We start from the raw sequence: 16,916 nt of genomic DNA, 5'->3' as shown, positions 1-16,916 counted from the left end.
TTGGGCTCGATAGGGCCAATAACATCGATACCCCACATTGAAAAAGGCCAAGGTGCTGCTCATACCCGCAGAGGGTTCACTGGGACATGAGTTTTATCAGCATAAATCTGGCACTTATGGCATCTGATTGCATATCTAATACAATCTCTTTCCATGGTAAGCCAATAGTAACCGGCTCGCAATATCTTCCTTGCCATTGAATATCCACTCGAATGAGTACCACATATTCCTTCATGAATCTCTTCCATAATCTATTTGGCTTCATCAATATCCACGCATCGAAGAAGCACAAATCCCGAGCTTCTCTTATACAATACATTTTTATCCAAGAAAAAAGAGCTTGAGAGTCTTCGGATGGTGCGTTTGTCATTATCTGAGGCCTCTGGAGGGTATTCTCCTTTCTCCAAATACTGTTTTACATCATAATACCAGGGTTTGCCATCAGGTTCTGCTACTACATTCAAACAGTGCGCCTGAATTTCACGTTTCTCAATCTTGATAACCTCCACTTCTCCTCGAGGGTCCAAACCAAACATGGCTGCCAAAGTGGCCAAAGCATCTACCATCTGGTTTTCTTCTCTTGGAATATGATCAAATTCCACACAGTCAAAAAAATTTGATTAACTTTTTGATGTGTTGATAATACGGGACTAACTTGGCATCCCTGGTTTCCCATTTGTCACACAATTGCCTGATCACCAATTGAGAGTCACCATAAACCTGAAGCTTTTTAATCCCAACATCAATAGCAGCTTGAATTCCCATGGCACAGGCCTCATACTCAGACACATTATTGGTACCGTTGAAATAAAGCTTAGCAGTAAACGGGGTAACTTTTCCCTCTGGAGAAATAAGCACAGCCCCAATCCCATTACCAACGATATTAGAAGCGCCATCAAACAACATAACCCATCCGTCCATATCTTTCCGACTCTCCATTTCTAAGGACAAGATTTCTCCATCTGGGAACCTTGGATTCATAGGCTGAGAGTCATCAATCGCCTGCTCTGCTAAGTAATCTACTATTGCACTTCCCTTCACTGCCTTCTGGGCAACATACAAAATATCATATTCTGACAACAACATCTGTCATTTTGCAATCCTCCCTGAAAGAGATGGTTTTTCAAAAATATACTTGATCGGATCCATCCTCGAGATCAACCAAGTAGTGTGATACAACATATATTGCCTGAGCCTATGCGCAACCCATGCCAATGAACAACAAGTCTTCTCCAACATGGAGTAGTTTGTCTCACAACTAGTGAATTTCTTGCTCAAGTAGTAGATTGCATGCTCTATCCTCCCGGATGAATCATGTTGCCCTAACATACACCCCATCGAATTGTCCGACACAGTCAAGTAGAGAATAAGCGGGCTCCCAGCAATCGGAGGCATCAAGACCGGTGGATTTTGTAAATACTGTTTAATTCTCTCAAAGGCACTTTGACATTCATCATTCCATTCTGATGGGTTATTCTTTCGAAGTAACTTAAAAATTGGCTCACACGTAGTTGTCAACTGTGAAATGAACCTTGCAATATAATTGAGTCTGCCCAAGAAACCTCTGACTTCTTTCTCAGTGCGAGGATGAGGCATTTCCATGATCGCCTTCACTTTCTCAAGATCCACTTCAATACCTCTTCTACTGACAATGAAACCCAACAACTTCCCCGAGGTTGCACCAAATGTGCATTTCGAGGGGTTCAACTTCAATTGGTGCCTTCTCAACCTCTTGAACAGCTTCTCCAGGTTAGTCACGTGATCTTCATCCTCCTTTGACTTAGCAATCATGTCATCCACATACACCTCAATCTCTTTATGCATCATATCATGAAACAGAGTAACCATGGCTCGCTGATAAGTAGCTCCCGCATTTTTGAGACCAAATGGCATGACTTTGTAACAAAAGGTACCCCATAAAGTGATGAAAGTAGTTTTCTCCTGATCTTCCGGTGCCATCTTGATCTGGTTATATCCTGAGAATCCATCCATGAAGGAGAACGCGAAATGTTTAGCAGTATTGTCTACTAATATGTCAATTTGGGGTAAAGGAAAGTTATCTTTCGGGCTCGCCCGATTAAGATCCCTGTAATCCACACACATCCGAACTTTACCATCCTTTTTCGGGACTGGTACGATATTTGCGACCCATTTGGGGTATTTTGCTACAGCAAGGAATCCTGCATCAAACTGCTTTTTTACTTCATCTCTAATCTTCAAAAGCATCTCCGGCTTCAATCTTCTCAACTTTTGCTTCACTGGCAGACAATCGGGTTTTAATGGCAATTTATGGACCACTATGTTTGTATCAAGTCCTGGCATATCCTGATATGACCATGCAAAAACACCCTGATATTCATGTAGCAAACCTATCAATTTGTCTCTATCTCCTCCTTCCAAAGCTGCACCAATCCTAACCTCCTTTTTCTGATCTTCAGTTCCCAAGTTAACAACCTCAGTAATTTCTTGGTGTGGCTGAATTATCTTTTCTTCTTGATTAACTTGTCTCAACATTTCTGGCGATATCTCAAATTTATCTTCAGTGTCGGAATCAGATTCAACATTGTTAATGGGTGCCCCAAAATCTGGTTCATTCGGTTCATCTTTTTTATTATCATCAATTTCAGTCCTGTTAAAATGGAATGTGTGAGATTTGGATTTTTTAGAAGTGATGTGTGAAATGAAATGAATAGATGTGAGAATTATGAGCAACGATTTTTGTGTATGATAAGCATATCAGAATCATCAGAAACATGAGAACATGCAAAGGCCTTACTATACGAATTCATCAAAAGATAAAGTAAAGACATGCTCATTACAAAAACCCAATCAGTGGCCATGAGCTGGGTCACAGATCATAGTGCACATGGATATTACTCTTGAAGGCTGTTGATAGAGACTGGCAATTCAAAACTGGTCCAGTTGTTGAGCTTAAAACCTGAAGGACATGGCAAGGCTTAACAGCAAAGTTTTGATCATTCCCCAAAATAGCAACATGGAATTCCTCAAACTGCTCACATAACTCCCCAAAATTTCTGACTGTTGGATTGCTATGTTTTCACTTCCGTATCATATCCATGACTGCTACCAACATGTGCTCCAGCCTGTGCTGTCCATCTTCTAGTGTTTGTAGCCCCATCTCTAGCCGGGCTATCGCTGCACGCATGCGATCTGATTGTGGAGATGCTGCAATTACTGATGAGGAATCACCAGGTGGTGATGCTGAGGGACCCTCTTGGGTCTGCTTCTTTCCAGCAGAAGTTGTTTTCAAATGGTTGATGCTCTGAAGCCATGTCCTTCTTTCTAGCATGGTGACCTGATATCCCAAAGATGCTTGAGGCCGAGGAGGTCGAATGCTTTTGAACAAAAGCAACCTTGTGATAAGCCGTGGGAAAAATAACTTCCCCGCCTTTGTTGGCTTCGTCTCGACAAAATCCTTGGCTTTGAAGATAATGGCCAGATAGATCTTCCCAATATCAAACCACTGCCCTTTATACATAGAGTATAAGACTGATAAGAATGTTCCTCGTCGTTCTTGCTCATGGCTAATAGGGCACAGATTTTTCCTGACAGCATCATCCAGCAACCACATCTTTGAAGGCAAGTAAGCACGACGTGTAGCGTTGCTGTGCCTATTCTTTTTTCCTCCACACATATCATCAACAATTTTCTGCTTTGACGCACAGATCGGTTGTCGAGATCCAGTGGGCTTATCATCTACTGGTGGATATCCCAAGCAGCAACACAGATCTGCTGTCGTGAATTGAACTTTTATACCATCTAGAATGACCTGATAAACCAGTTGATTCCTAGTCTGCTCACTTCGTGGTAGCTCGATGAGAGTGTGATAGAAGGAGCGAACGATTTGAGGATACACCAGTAAGTCATTTCCTGGATCGGGGTCTACTAGAAACAGCAAGGAATGCTCCCTCAAGTAGCGCATCGCCCATTTGTTGAGTGCTTCTCGCTGTACCGTTTCGTCGATTCTACATTCAGGAATAATTTCAGCTTTGTTGAACAACGCAAGCCTGGACTGTAATCTTGAGGCGATGGTGCGCGAGCGTCTCGGCATAGCTCTTGATCTTTGTGAGAGAACACACTTTTGTCAGGAATGATTGAGATGAAGATGGAGATGAAGATAGCTCAGAGAGAAAACACACTTTTGCAATTGAGATGGAGATGAAGACGGAAATGGCTCTGCATATACGAAGACATTTGCGGTGCCTGTCACATCAGTACTTACTTTACTGTCACCATCCACTGTTATTTTCCCGCTTGAGGACAACTCTTTTCTTCCTTCTTTTTTTTTTTTTCAACTAAATAATAAAAAACAAAATTGTCACACTCAACTGTTTATTTCCCGCTTGAGGACAAACTTTTTTCTTTCTTTTTTTTTTTTTTTTCAAATAGATAATAAAAAACAAAACTGTCACACTCAACTGTTTATTTCCCGCTTGAGGACAAACTTTTTTTTTTTTTTTTTTTTTTTCAAATAGATAATAATAAAAAACAAAACTGATACAAACTTTTTTCTTTCTTTCGCACTCCCCGAGAAATTATGAATATTTACACAATGAGACAGGGTACATAACGGACGGTCAAGACCTAATCCAAGTAGGATCTTTTAAACCGTCTGATAGGAGATTCCAACAGTGGTAGAGAACACGGCTCTGATGGTGATGATGGTAGTGACGGAGAATCTGACAGCTATGGGGGCGGAGAGCTGAGAGTAGAAGATGACGGTGATGATGAACATAGATCACAAGTCTCTGGAAGCTCTCTCTTGTTGTTGATGCATCCCTCTTGGTTTCCGTCTTTGGTCATGTAATCTTTCAAGCGCTTCATATCTGACAACTTCACTGGCTTTACAATAAATTCCTCTGCTCCTCCTCCCAAGCATCTGTCAATTCGAGTCACTACGATCTCAGATGACATGATTACTCTCAGATGACATGATTAACACCGGAATCTCTCTCAAGGCAAACGATCCCTTGATTTTCTTCAACAACTCATATCTTGTCATTCCAGGCATACAGTAGTTGGTAATGATCAGATCCACCTTCAAACTATCAAACCCAACAGAACAATTATTCTCCTCGTTTAAACCCAGAAACTGAAGTACTCTTATTCCACTATCCACCGCAGTCACTTTACAGGAAGTAATCTTGAGCAAACTATTCTATCAACAAGGCTGTCATCGATAGCCAAAACATGAATCTCTTCAGAATCAGACAAAGAATGATCCATTCCAACCCCATCAACAAGAAAATTAAGAGTCAATTTCCTCAAAAACTGCACCAGTATTTTTTGCTGTTCATTTTTCATTGTTTGAGCAATGCACAACTGTAATCTTGTGTAATAAGGATGGCAATGACATGAGTGAAATGGTTTCTTTTTTTTTTTTTTTTTTCTTCTTTCTTTTTTTTTTTTCATGCATGACTATGAACTTATTAGTTTGTCAAAATGCAAAAAATGTGTGTAGTGAATGCATGGTAGTATTAAAAGAACGAGCGTAAGATGTGTATAAACATGTATGAGTGATTAACAATCATGCAAGTATATATGGACATGTATGGATGATTAACAGATGTACAAGTACATATGGACAAGTATGGATAATTAGCAGATGTACAAGTATATATGGGCATATATGAGTATTCAAGTATATATGGACATGTATGGGCCATTATGCTTGTGCATGATCATAACCTAGGCTAACATATATGACAAATGTATATGGTTCAATGAATGTATATACACAGGTATGTATCAAGTACATATAAACATGTAAATGAGGAATAAAGGTACATGGTATTTAAATGTACAGGAAATAAATAGAGTTAAGGATAGGAGAATCCCCCATTGTTCCTAACAAAATCAGGTTCCTACCAATTTCTGAAGGTCTCGAACCGGATCTAGGGTTATGTAATGTGCATATGGGTGGCATATCTAACTATAACGCGGCTACGCGAGAGGCCACTGGATCAGGTTAGTTCACACCCCATATCTGGAAGTGGAACCCATCCCCCAATATCTTGAAGGGACGTCAATCCAGGAGGATGTTTTTCCTTGCTTACGTGAGGACAAAATCCATCAAAAGCAAAGATCAACCCTCACTAATCACTAGTAGGACCCGGTTTTTATGGGTCATTTGTGTGCATGTGAATAGTGATGTGTGTGCGGGGGAATCATACCATATCCTCAATAAACACTCAAATTTTATCAAACCAAAAACCTGTTATTTTATCTACAATCATGAACAAACACATTAGATTCCTCAAAATGTTGAAAGAAAAATGTACAACAAAATAAACAAATCAACCAAATAGGAAAACACTAACAAAAAGGCCCGACCCCTTTGGTACAACAACCAATTTTCCCCAGTGAAGTCGCCAGCTGAAGCAACCGGCTTGAAAAACAATGAAGTCGCCACCAATTGATTTTTAGGATGCAATTGGACATCCGTTCTGGTCTACGAGAAAAATGGGCAAGGGGGTCTATTGAGCATGGGGAAGGTGTTAGGCACCCCACAACTCCCGAAAACGGTTACCTTTGAATGTTTTCCTATTTGGCTCTGATTTGTTTTTGAAAATCCCATTTTGATGGGTTTTATTGGGATGTAAATGAAAAATCCACTTGGAGTGGTTTGGAGAACAAGGTGCACGGGATCATTGGGGCCATTCCCGGCTTGGCTAAGGATTGGAGAAAACACCACTTGGAGTGGGTTTGGATATTTGAAAAAAGGGGTTGCACGGGATCATTGGGGCCATTCCCGGCTTGGCCAAAGATTGGATAAAGCACCACTTGGAGTGGGTTTGGATATTTTTGAAGAAGGATTTTTTGAGGACTTGGTTGATGTACCAAAAGGGCCCACAATCAAGAAATATTTAATTTAAGTCTTACTCACAATTATGTTCTTCATGAGAAAAGAAAGAATCCATTTATGGCTCATTGAATGGGTCAAATATCTTTAAACCCACCGTTGAGTCCGTAAATAAATTCTCCTAATCCCTAAAAACACATTTGCTTTCCGGATCCACGAAATCCAAATGTTTTCAATGAATGCCCATGGAACCCCAATATCTTGAAGGCTCTTTGGTATTTAATCAAAACATAAGGATTCCATAATTTAATCTTGATGTGTTTTATTAATGTGAGACGGCTTGGATTAATCCAATGACTAACGTGTTGCATTTATTTTCATGACATTCAAATAATCCTAGCATACGTCTAAACATCATGGCATGGCGTGAAAAATCAAAATCCTAAGCATGCATTCTAATGCAATCATCATTCACACAATCATCTCCTAATATCTATATGCTTCTAACACCCTAACATATTTATGTATGCATTTCTATTTTTACATCTACTATTTTTTATCCAATTACAAGGCTTACTCTTTACAATTATGTACACAAGACAAATATAAAATATTATACAACAATTGGGATGTTGCCCACGAGACCCATTGCTCAAATCCGGCCCAAATCCTCTAAGTTGCCCTTCGGCCCATGCGGTCACAAGCCCGATCCAAGCCCAACAAGTAAACACAAAAATGGGTCAATAAGTATCCAAATATAATATCAAACCAAGCTCTTTTTGAAGATTTATATACATATAAACATATATGCAGTATATACATACACGCTCATACATACATATATAACACATTAAATATGCACACACAGACCCACGGTATCTACACATATACATACACTGACAAATGCATATATACACATACAACATATATATACACACACAGACACCATAAATATAATATATACACTCAAACACAATATATATATATACACCACACACGGCATATAATATATACACACAAACAAACAAATTCATACATCCCCCACCATATATATATATATACATACACACGGACACAAACCCATATATATATATACATTCACAGATACATGCTCAGATCAAAAAATAACAAAGGCCATATTTCATTCAAGATCAACCATAGATGTTCTAGCAACGCACGGACAAGTTAAAATCAAACTCAAATTAGTATATCACATACAGGAGACAGAGTTTCGATCATTCATCATCACCAGATGATAAACACATACGCACGTACTCACACTATGAACCTGAACTAAGCATAATGACATAGAACTACACACACATGGGCATAACAAACATATTTTCAAAAACTTGCAGAAATGGATTCACAAGTATCTTCAGAAACGGTATCATCAGAAACATAGAGTTTGAGGAAGGATGAACATATGGGCAAGCTTTTTTACTGTCACAGTCATGGAAGCCAACCAATATAAACTAGAATCAAGGCACCTACAAAAAAAAATGAAATCAGATTCAGAGGGATGGATAACTACCTTCTTAGGAGGATGAATCCCGATTTACGTCTTAGCTCCTTTCGTCCCCCCCTTCTCCCAACGGTCCCTTCTTCTTTAAGTTCAGTTCCCCTTCCAGTCTTTTTTTTTCCTTTTTTTTTTCCTCGGCTGCTTCCCTCTTCTTCCTTTTTTTTTTCTCCTCCTTCCCCCTCTTCTCTCCCGATCTCCCCCCCTTTTCTCTCCTCCTCCTCCTTTTCTTCTTTTTCTCTTTTTTATTTACCCAATTTCCCCCTACTTTTTCTCTCTTTCTCCCCTACCTTTTCTCTCTTCCTCCTCCTTTTCTTCTTTTTTTCTTTTTTATTTACCCAATTTCCCCCTACTTTTTCTCTCTTTCTCCCCTACCTTTTTCTCTCCTCCTCCTCCTTTTCTTCTTTTTTTCTTTTTTATTTACCCAATTTCCCCCTACTTTTTCTCTCTTTCTCCCCTACCTTTTCTCTCCTTTCTTCTCCTTTTTCTTTTCCACTTTCGGCCACTTTTCTTTTTTTATTTTTTTTGTTATTTTTTTTGTTATTTTTTAATATATTTTATATATTTTTATTTTTTTATTTTTGTATTTTTTTTTTGGCCGGACGAAAACCGGTTACTACAGACCCCATATCGCTGGAGGAAAATTCGCTGTTCTACGTGAAGACAGCACTGTCTGATGATCAGCTTTTGTTGCCATAAATACGATATAAAATAGAGAAATTTGATTGGGAGTGATGTGTACGTGAAGTGCCAAAAGTTGCAAATCCACGCTATGTATAGATCACATTCGTTGAACATATATATGCATGGCTGCCGCAGTGTTATTGGATTATCAATGGCGGTCTGCGTTGTTGACTTGGATTGTTCTTCAAGAATTTCTCTCACATCGGAAATGTCAAATGAGACAACAATAGTCAAAGGACTGGATCACACCTTTGACAACCATTTGACAAACGGCCAATCAAAGAAGCCAATTTAATTATGGACCGAAATAAGTCTAAAAGGCTGAAATATACCAACAGTGGACCAAAGTTAAATATGACTATCTAATCTCTATTTTTAAGTCAATTGAATTGATCATGATAAAAACATATGACCTTAAACCTTAAGTTAAATTTGATCCTATACTCATAAATCTTAATCTCTTAAACCTCAAAACTCTAAAGACCCAAAACCCCAAAACCCTAAAGACCCTAAATCATAAACCTAATCACTAAACCCATAATGTGACCATCTAGAGATGTTGATAAAATCTTTAAGACCCTAAGATTTTATAAAGGAAAGTATAAAATTAAACAATTTAAAACTGTAGATTGTATGATATAAAATTTAAAATCAATACCCATTAAGTAAAACTGAAATTATTTAATTGTGTTAAAAATATAATAGGTGGTATGTAAAGATAATATTTTAATTAGTTGGTAAGTGTAACATAAAAGTAGTTTTGGTATATTGGTTAGTCCATTACTCTACTAGTTAGAAGTCTCAAGTTTGAATCATAGGATTTATAATTTAATTTTTCAATTTTTAAAGATGTTGAATAGGGGTGGGACGAGGACAGGGCGTAAAAGTCACATCGATATGTGGGGCAGGGCACAGGACATATCTTGGAGGTGTGGGGAGGGGACGGGGTGCCATGATCCGCCCCTGTCCCACCCCGTTGCCATCCGTAGAGAATACAAAACATTCTAGAACTCAAAACACCTCATATTATCTTGAAACAATAAATTCAAAAGTTATCATAATCAAATCTACTATGATATTATCTATAATTAAGTTCATCCATATAATGAGAGAATGCAAATTTTCAAACATATGGGTCAAATGACATGAGTTTCGCCTCATATAGGATGCCCAAAGTATAAATTTATATGATGCCGTTTATATAAGTACATGTCACTTGTTTAGGCTCGGTTTTAAAAAATATTTAACACCCGCATCATTATATATAATATGCAAGATCTCATGAATAAAATCATCATGCTAATGCACATAATTATATTTACCAAACTAGCTAGCATAGTAACAAAATTAATTTGGTTAAAGTTGTACTGGTCGAGAATCATGAGTAGTTCAGATGACACTCATGTGTGTAATATTTCATACATGTTTCGAGTTCGAGCCTCTCCCATCCCTTCCTCTTGTACTAAAAAAAAACTGTATGGCTTTGTTTTGTATTTGTGGATAAAAATTAGAGAATATGGAAACGTATTATTATTGATTAAAAATAATGTCATTATGGAGATTTTTTAGTTATAGAAATTGTTTACTAAAAAATAATGACATCAGGTCAAAGAGTGAGGAGGGGCAGAACGGTGCGTTTTGTGGTTGCAAAAACTATCATCCAAATCTCTGAGAAAGGGAGAAGAAAGAGTGTGTTTGTTCCTCGGGAAAAACTTCAGGCAACGGCTTTTGTCGTGGAATTCTTGTGGATCCTCTCTCGCGCACGGGCATGGTGTAAGATTCTGTCTTCGTCTCATATATATTTTCTGTCATCATCTTTACACCGAACTTTACACATCACCATATTTGTTTATATCGCATCGCCTAATTTGTATTTGGTTTTCTGTGCTTAATGTTCCGTCATTCTGGCTTCCGTGTTTTATAAAGCCCTAATTTTAGTTTGGAATTCATGTATATTAGATTCAATTTCTTACTGCTGCCGATTCAATGTGTTGTTGTTATTGAGTTACCACTTCGACGAAACCTGTTAATTCAGTCGAATTAACTAATTTCCTCACTTGAATTAGTCTCGGATTGTTTCTTTGGATAAAATTTTGTTCTTACGAATGAACAAATTTCTCTCTTTGTACAGTTTTCGGGGTTTCAAACAAAGAATAAAGAAGTTGTTTGTGGAGGGTAATTTTGATCTGAGAGACGGTTTATGCATTCGTAGGAAGATTTTCCTGGCACGCTAGAGTTACTTCCAATGGACTAAATTGGAAGCGAAAAAGAACTAACAGTGAAAGTTTTAAAATTTTCAATTATCGGGTTTCACTGTGTCTCTTCGCCATTCTTTGTAGATCTATGCTGAGCAACTGTAAATATGGGTCCATGGTGAATTGATGTGTCAAATTCTCATGAAATTTTTCGGGGTTTCAAACAAAGAATAAAGAAGTTGTTTGTGGAGGGTAATTTTGATCTGAGAGACGGTTTATGCATTCGTAGGAAGATTTTCCTGGCACGCTAGAGTTACTTCCAATGGACTAAATTGGAAGCGAAAAAGAACTAACAGTGAAAGTTTTAAAATTTTCAATTATCGGGTTTCACTGTGTCTCTTCGCCATTCTTTGTAGATCTATGCTGAGCAACTGTAAATATGGGTCCATGGTGAATTGATGTGTCAAATTCTCATGAAATTAGTAAACATCTCGTATCCTTGTGGTTCGATTATAATGCCTATTGACTCGTCAATGTTATATCCAAATTTTGTCAAATTCTTCTGTTGCCTTTTGGCATTCTCAAGTATCAATGCATTGTTTGATTTATTTTTTCACAATGATATTTAAACACTGCAGTTGAATCCTTGTCAATTATGTTGTATTTAAAGGCTGCTCTTCTTTTTTGTGGGTTTTTTCATTCCATTTTTGTTCTCAAATAGCAGCTAGAAAAGTTTTCTAATTTGAACCCTAGTGTTTTATGTTTAATTATTTAGCTAACTATAGTCAAAGAAAAGGACAAACCTTTAGTCTAGTGGTAGAGTTGCTTAACTACAGTGCAGAGGTCATGGATTCAATTTCTATAAACAACCTCTCCACCATTTGGGTTCTGGATTATGTACCATAGTTGTTTACCTTTTTTGTTTTCTCGTTTAACCTTAACTAGTGTGTCAAAGGATTTTACCCGAAGAAATGCTGACCTCTGATTTGTTACAAGTATGAACGATGGTGTCAGATATTTATATTTGCTCCGCTTATTGGGTGTACTTTTTATGAGAATTTGTTGGTATAGGATTCTGGGATAGTGATTTATTATTTGTTGCTGAGGAATGAGTGACTTTTTTCGTCCCTCTCTATATAGTTGAACTGTTGAAGAGTAAGGTTGTCTTGGTTAGTCAATGTTGGAGCTCAAATCATGGGCTATTATTGAACCAAGACTTCAATGAGTAGTTCAAGCTTGATAACACATTTATAACCACTGGGAGGTGGCTCTGTTGGTAATCAACTGGATTAGGTGCAATTGCGCCCAATGTTGGATTCCAACCAACAACGTATTTTCTTGGTGGCCACCTACATGTGGGCTTTGGCCTGTGTGTTAGGGCGTTCTAGTGGGTTGTGGTCTGCCAGCCCGAGATTTACTCTCACCTAGCTGTCCGAAAGGGATGTTGGGCTGGGTGGTTCCTCGGTTATCAAAAAAATTGATAATAGATTTATCTTTTTTACAATTTTGACGAAGCTTCCATCTCTCTCAACTATAAGGCTGGAATGATTTGGTATTCAAGCTTGAGTGATGATTGACTCTTGAGCTTGCTAGCCAAGAGAACAGGCTAATATGTGTTAGTGAGGTTTGAGGTCAAGCTTGTGAACTCAAGCACATTTGCAAGTTTTAAATAAACTGAACCTAGGCTTGAGAATTATTTGTTCAAGCTGAGCTTGAGTTCAAAAATAAAGTCTAATTGTGCCAGAGAACAAGCTCAAAACTGATATAATTTGAATCAAGCCCAGCCAAGTCATGCAAAACCGAATTGCACTTAGCTCACATCAGGAAAGCGAATATTTAGTGTTGCCGACCTCTTTTAAGGAAAGCAACATAATGGTTGGAGTTGTGCATTTCGAGGTTATCAAATTTAGCTCCTTTTTCTTTTTGTTAATTTAACATTTTAGCTAACTTTTCCTTTTTGCAATCTAATAGAAGTATTTAGAACTCTTTGACCACCTTTTTAATCCTCATAAGAAAAATTTTGGATTGATAGTAAGATTTTTCTGTAAACACTGGTCCATTTCACAAACACAGAGAATATTTACCATAGGATATTTTCAATTTGAAAAACGCAAGATCTTTAAAAATTATCTATCCATTTTGTTTCTTGATGAATTTCTTAAAAAGGTAATTCTTTGAAGTATGGTGTATATATTATTATATTTAATTAAACAACTTTCTTGATTACCAATAGCAACCACATGAATACATTTACTCTATAAAATTCAATCAATTAGTAATTTTGATAGAGCAGCAATAATTATATATTAAATATCAAAACAACAAATATTGAATAAGTCAATTAAAGCTCTCGGAATTTGCTAAGACTTGTATTTGCTTCAATTAGGGAACATGCTTCTTACGCTTGTTTCTCCATATTGGTGATTTTATATATGACAAAATCTTTATATGAACGAAAGTTTCAGACGAAGGAAAGAATCGATTTTTCAATTAGATGGCATTGTCATTTTGGGATGAATTATGAAATATCTAATGTATTCATATGGATTATCTTAGTAGTTTTGTTAAATAAGGGTTTGATAGTAACATCAAAGTATCTAATAAAGTATATATATATATATTCCATTGATAAGATTTTATTTTTATTGTTTCTTTGCCAAAATTATTGAGATCATGCTAGAGAGAAGGAAATGGTGCATTTTGACTCTGAGAAACTATCATCTAAATCTCCTGCCCTCTTTATTAGAGAGTAATATTGCTCTAAAGAACTCCGGACAGGGATTTTTCATCGGAAGTCCGTGTGGATCCTTTCACACATGGACATGGTGGAAGATTCCATCTTCGTTTCACTGCTTTTCTTCTCTATATATATATACGCAAATGTATGCCCTTATCTATTCACCGCTTTTCATCTCTATATTCCAGTTCTTATCTTGCTTTTTTTTTTAGTGCTTGATGTCATATTGTTCTGGTTCGAGTATCTATTGTGAAGCCATATTTAGTGCGAACTTCATACACTAATCATTTCTTTCTTGATTCGATTTCTTTGGTCAATCTATTGGCTTCTTTGTTATTGACTCACTACTTCATTCAGAAAAACTTTTTAGTTCACTCAAATTACTATTTCTTGAGTCACATAATTTGGTGGCAATTTTTTGTAAAGGTAATTTACTCTCTATGTCCTTGATTTAGGGTTGATTTGGATTCCCATTTTGTTCTTGTCAATGAAATATGTCCTTTTTAAAAAGAAATAAATTGTGGACCTTAATGAAAAAGCTGTTTTTGTTGTGGAATTCTGGTCACTGAGACAGTGTATGCTCTAGGAGTGTTTGCAGCACTCTGGAATTGATTTAACCAGATGAAAGTTGAAGCTCTAAAGACTTTACGATGAGCATTTGGTCCATTTTGGCGATTGACTGTGGTGGTTTTTGTTTATAATGCTCTGTGTATATAGAAGCGTTTGTTTCTTTGGCTTTTCTAGGTGTACTGAAGATTCTGTATTTACTAATTTGGTCATCCTCATTGCAGTCATCCAGTGTTTATGCTCCTAGTTTCTCAAATACCTCAATTTACAGTTATTCTTTCTTTTCTGACTTCCATTTTGTCACATAGTTGAAGTGAAGGGGGCTTTGTGCATATAGAGACCCTGTCTTCTTGTGGTTGATTTAGGTGTGCTGAAGAAGATTTTTGCATCAACCCATTTGATTATACTCAGTACTCACTGCTGTGATCCAGTGTTGACATTTTATTTTTCTTTGACACCCGTATTTACTACCACCGTTTCTTGTTTAAGTTCTGTTTATCAAAAACGAGAAATACCTCTCCTTGTATTTAAAATTCCTTCTTTAGTTTATCCTTTTTCTAGAATGATAAAGAAGTTTTATGGAAAATGGGAAGACACCAAGCTCCCTCTGAAATAGTGTCTACAGTTCAAGCTCTCTATCAATTCCAATTTGTTCCTTCTTTGATATTGTTTACAGTATGCACTCAGAATGTGGATTACATTTGTCAGTCAACCCTTAGCTTGTTTCCAAGCTCCCTCTGAAATAGTGTCTACAGTTCAAGCTCTCTATCATTTCCAACTTGTTCCTACTTTCATATCATTTACAGCATGTGCTCAGTAATGTGGATTAGATTTGTCAGTTAGTCCTTGGCTTTCTGCTTGTTATATCTTGACTTGAATCCACTGTCTTTTAGTGAAAACAGAAGTGTACTTTGTTGTTTGGGTTCTCATTGATGACCAAATCCTTGACATTGAGTTTTCACAAGCAGCTGGAAACCAGATTTCGCTTCAGTGCTAGTGCTGGAAACCAGTTTTCAAAGGAGCAGTTTTTGTTGATCTTGTGGATGTAAAATGGGTGATGATGGGCAACAGGAAAATGGGAGATTCAAGGTGGGTTACTACAAGGGAGTACATCCTCCGGTGAGAACGCCTCAGGACACTTTTTTTTTTTTTTTCTCTTTTTCTATTAGCATTATTAATCTGATTTAGGTTTTGTCGTGCAACTCCAATACCCTTTGACCCGGATACATTTGAGTTGTGCAGTGGAATATGATGGTCCAGCATCAAGCAAAACAAAATAATGCTTTAGAGATGAATAAAAAGATAATGTCCATCCTTGCCGAGAGGGATGCAGCCATTCGAGAAAGGAACACAGCAATATCAGAAAAGCAGGAAGCCTGGGCTGCACGAGACGAGGCTCTCAGGCAGCGAGATGAAGCACTTACTGAGCGGGATAAAGCCCTGATGGTTCGAGATAATGCTCTAGCCGCAATTCAATATCGAGAGAATTCAATGAACTTTCCTTTGGGTGGTGGAGTTCAACATGGATCGAAGCGTCTCTTCCCTCCAACATATCATTCAACTGAAACGAGTGAAGCTCTTGAATCTGGAGAAATGCATGTAACCGAAGCAATTCCTTTATCAACCATTGCTGCTGAAACTGGCAAGTCACGCCAGGTAAAACGCATGAAGGAGAATAAAGCACATGAACCAGGTCAGGGTGCAACAAAGTCACCGCGAAAGAGGAAGAAAGTAGGTGAGGATTTGAACAAGCAAGTTCCATCTCATGGGAAAAAGATTAAGGTTGACTGGGATAGTCAGGACATGGGCTTGAACCTGATCCATTTTGACGATACCACCATGCCAGTTCCAGTTTGCTCATGCACAGGATTCCCTCGTCCCTGCTACAAATGGGGGAATGGTGGATGGCAGTCATCTTGTTGCACCTTTACTATTTCGTCATACCCGCTACCACAGATGCCAAACAAGCGCCACGCCCGAGTGGGTGGGCGGAAGATGAGTGGCAGTGTCTTCACGAGACTGCTTACTCGGGCATCTGCAAATGGCTATGATCTGTCGCAGCCGCTTGATCTCAAGGAATATTGGGCCAAACATGGGACGAATCGCTACATCACCATCAAATAGCTTGCAAATAATCTTTGAAACAGAGGGTGCTTTCGTTTTTTAGCCTATTTATCTAGTCTTAGACTTAACTGACAATTTTCTTTGGCACTTGTGCCTGAGCTGCAGTAGAGCTGAACATGGGAACTTCTTGTAGGATGACTATTGTTCATGGTTCTTTTTCTTCAAAATAGGCTCTTGTTGTCAGACTCATTAGTTTTCTTTCTAGAAGGGAATTTTTTGGATGCCGGAATTATGTAGGAGGCGGTTCTCCTTTGCAGCCTTACCCTT

At 37.8% G+C, this 16,916-nt stretch overlaps 1 protein-coding gene across 6 annotated transcripts; it reads left to right on the top strand.

The window, feature by feature from the left end:
• The first annotated feature begins 10,640 nt into the window (after nucleotides 1-10,640).
• On the top strand, nucleotides 10,641-16,836 carry LOC120014114 (protein BASIC PENTACYSTEINE4-like). 6 transcript variants are annotated; one of them, XM_038866049.1, is made up of 4 exons: nucleotides 10,650-10,799; nucleotides 11,638-11,714; nucleotides 15,494-15,644; nucleotides 15,768-16,836. In XM_038866049.1, exons 3-4 carry the CDS (start codon nucleotides 15,576-15,578, stop codon nucleotides 16,647-16,649), a joined length of 951 nt encoding a protein of 316 aa, XP_038721977.1. In that variant the 5' UTR covers nucleotides 10,650-10,799; nucleotides 11,638-11,714; nucleotides 15,494-15,575; the 3' UTR covers nucleotides 16,650-16,836. The 6 variants fall into 6 exon arrangements, with proteins under 6 accessions (XP_038721984.1, XP_038721966.1, XP_038721991.1 ...); XM_038866056.1 differs by lacking the exon at nucleotides 11,638-11,714 and having other exon boundaries at nucleotides 10,641-10,799; nucleotides 15,494-15,614; XM_038866038.1 differs by lacking the exon at nucleotides 11,638-11,714 and having other exon boundaries at nucleotides 10,641-10,799.
• The last annotated feature ends 80 nt before the right edge of the window (nucleotides 16,837-16,916 follow it).

This window comes from Tripterygium wilfordii, chromosome 2, assembly GCF_013401445.1.
Source record: "Tripterygium wilfordii isolate XIE 37 chromosome 2, ASM1340144v1, whole genome shotgun sequence".
NCBI classification, from domain to species: domain Eukaryota; kingdom Viridiplantae; phylum Streptophyta; class Magnoliopsida; order Celastrales; family Celastraceae; genus Tripterygium; species Tripterygium wilfordii.
Note: the sequence above shows the minus strand (reverse complement) of the source record. Positions and strands in the feature narration are given on the sequence as shown.

Bases quoted from the DNA above. Each gene is read 5' to 3' on its own strand.
- LOC120014114 (XM_038866038.1), top strand. From the start codon at position 15,576: ATGGGTGATGATGGGCAACAGGAAAATGGGAGATTCAAGGTGGGTTAC. The intron at 15,645-15,767 runs GTGAGAACGCCT...TGAGTTGTGCAG, and splicing joins ACAAGGGAGTACATCCTCCG to TGGAATATGATGGTCCAGCA.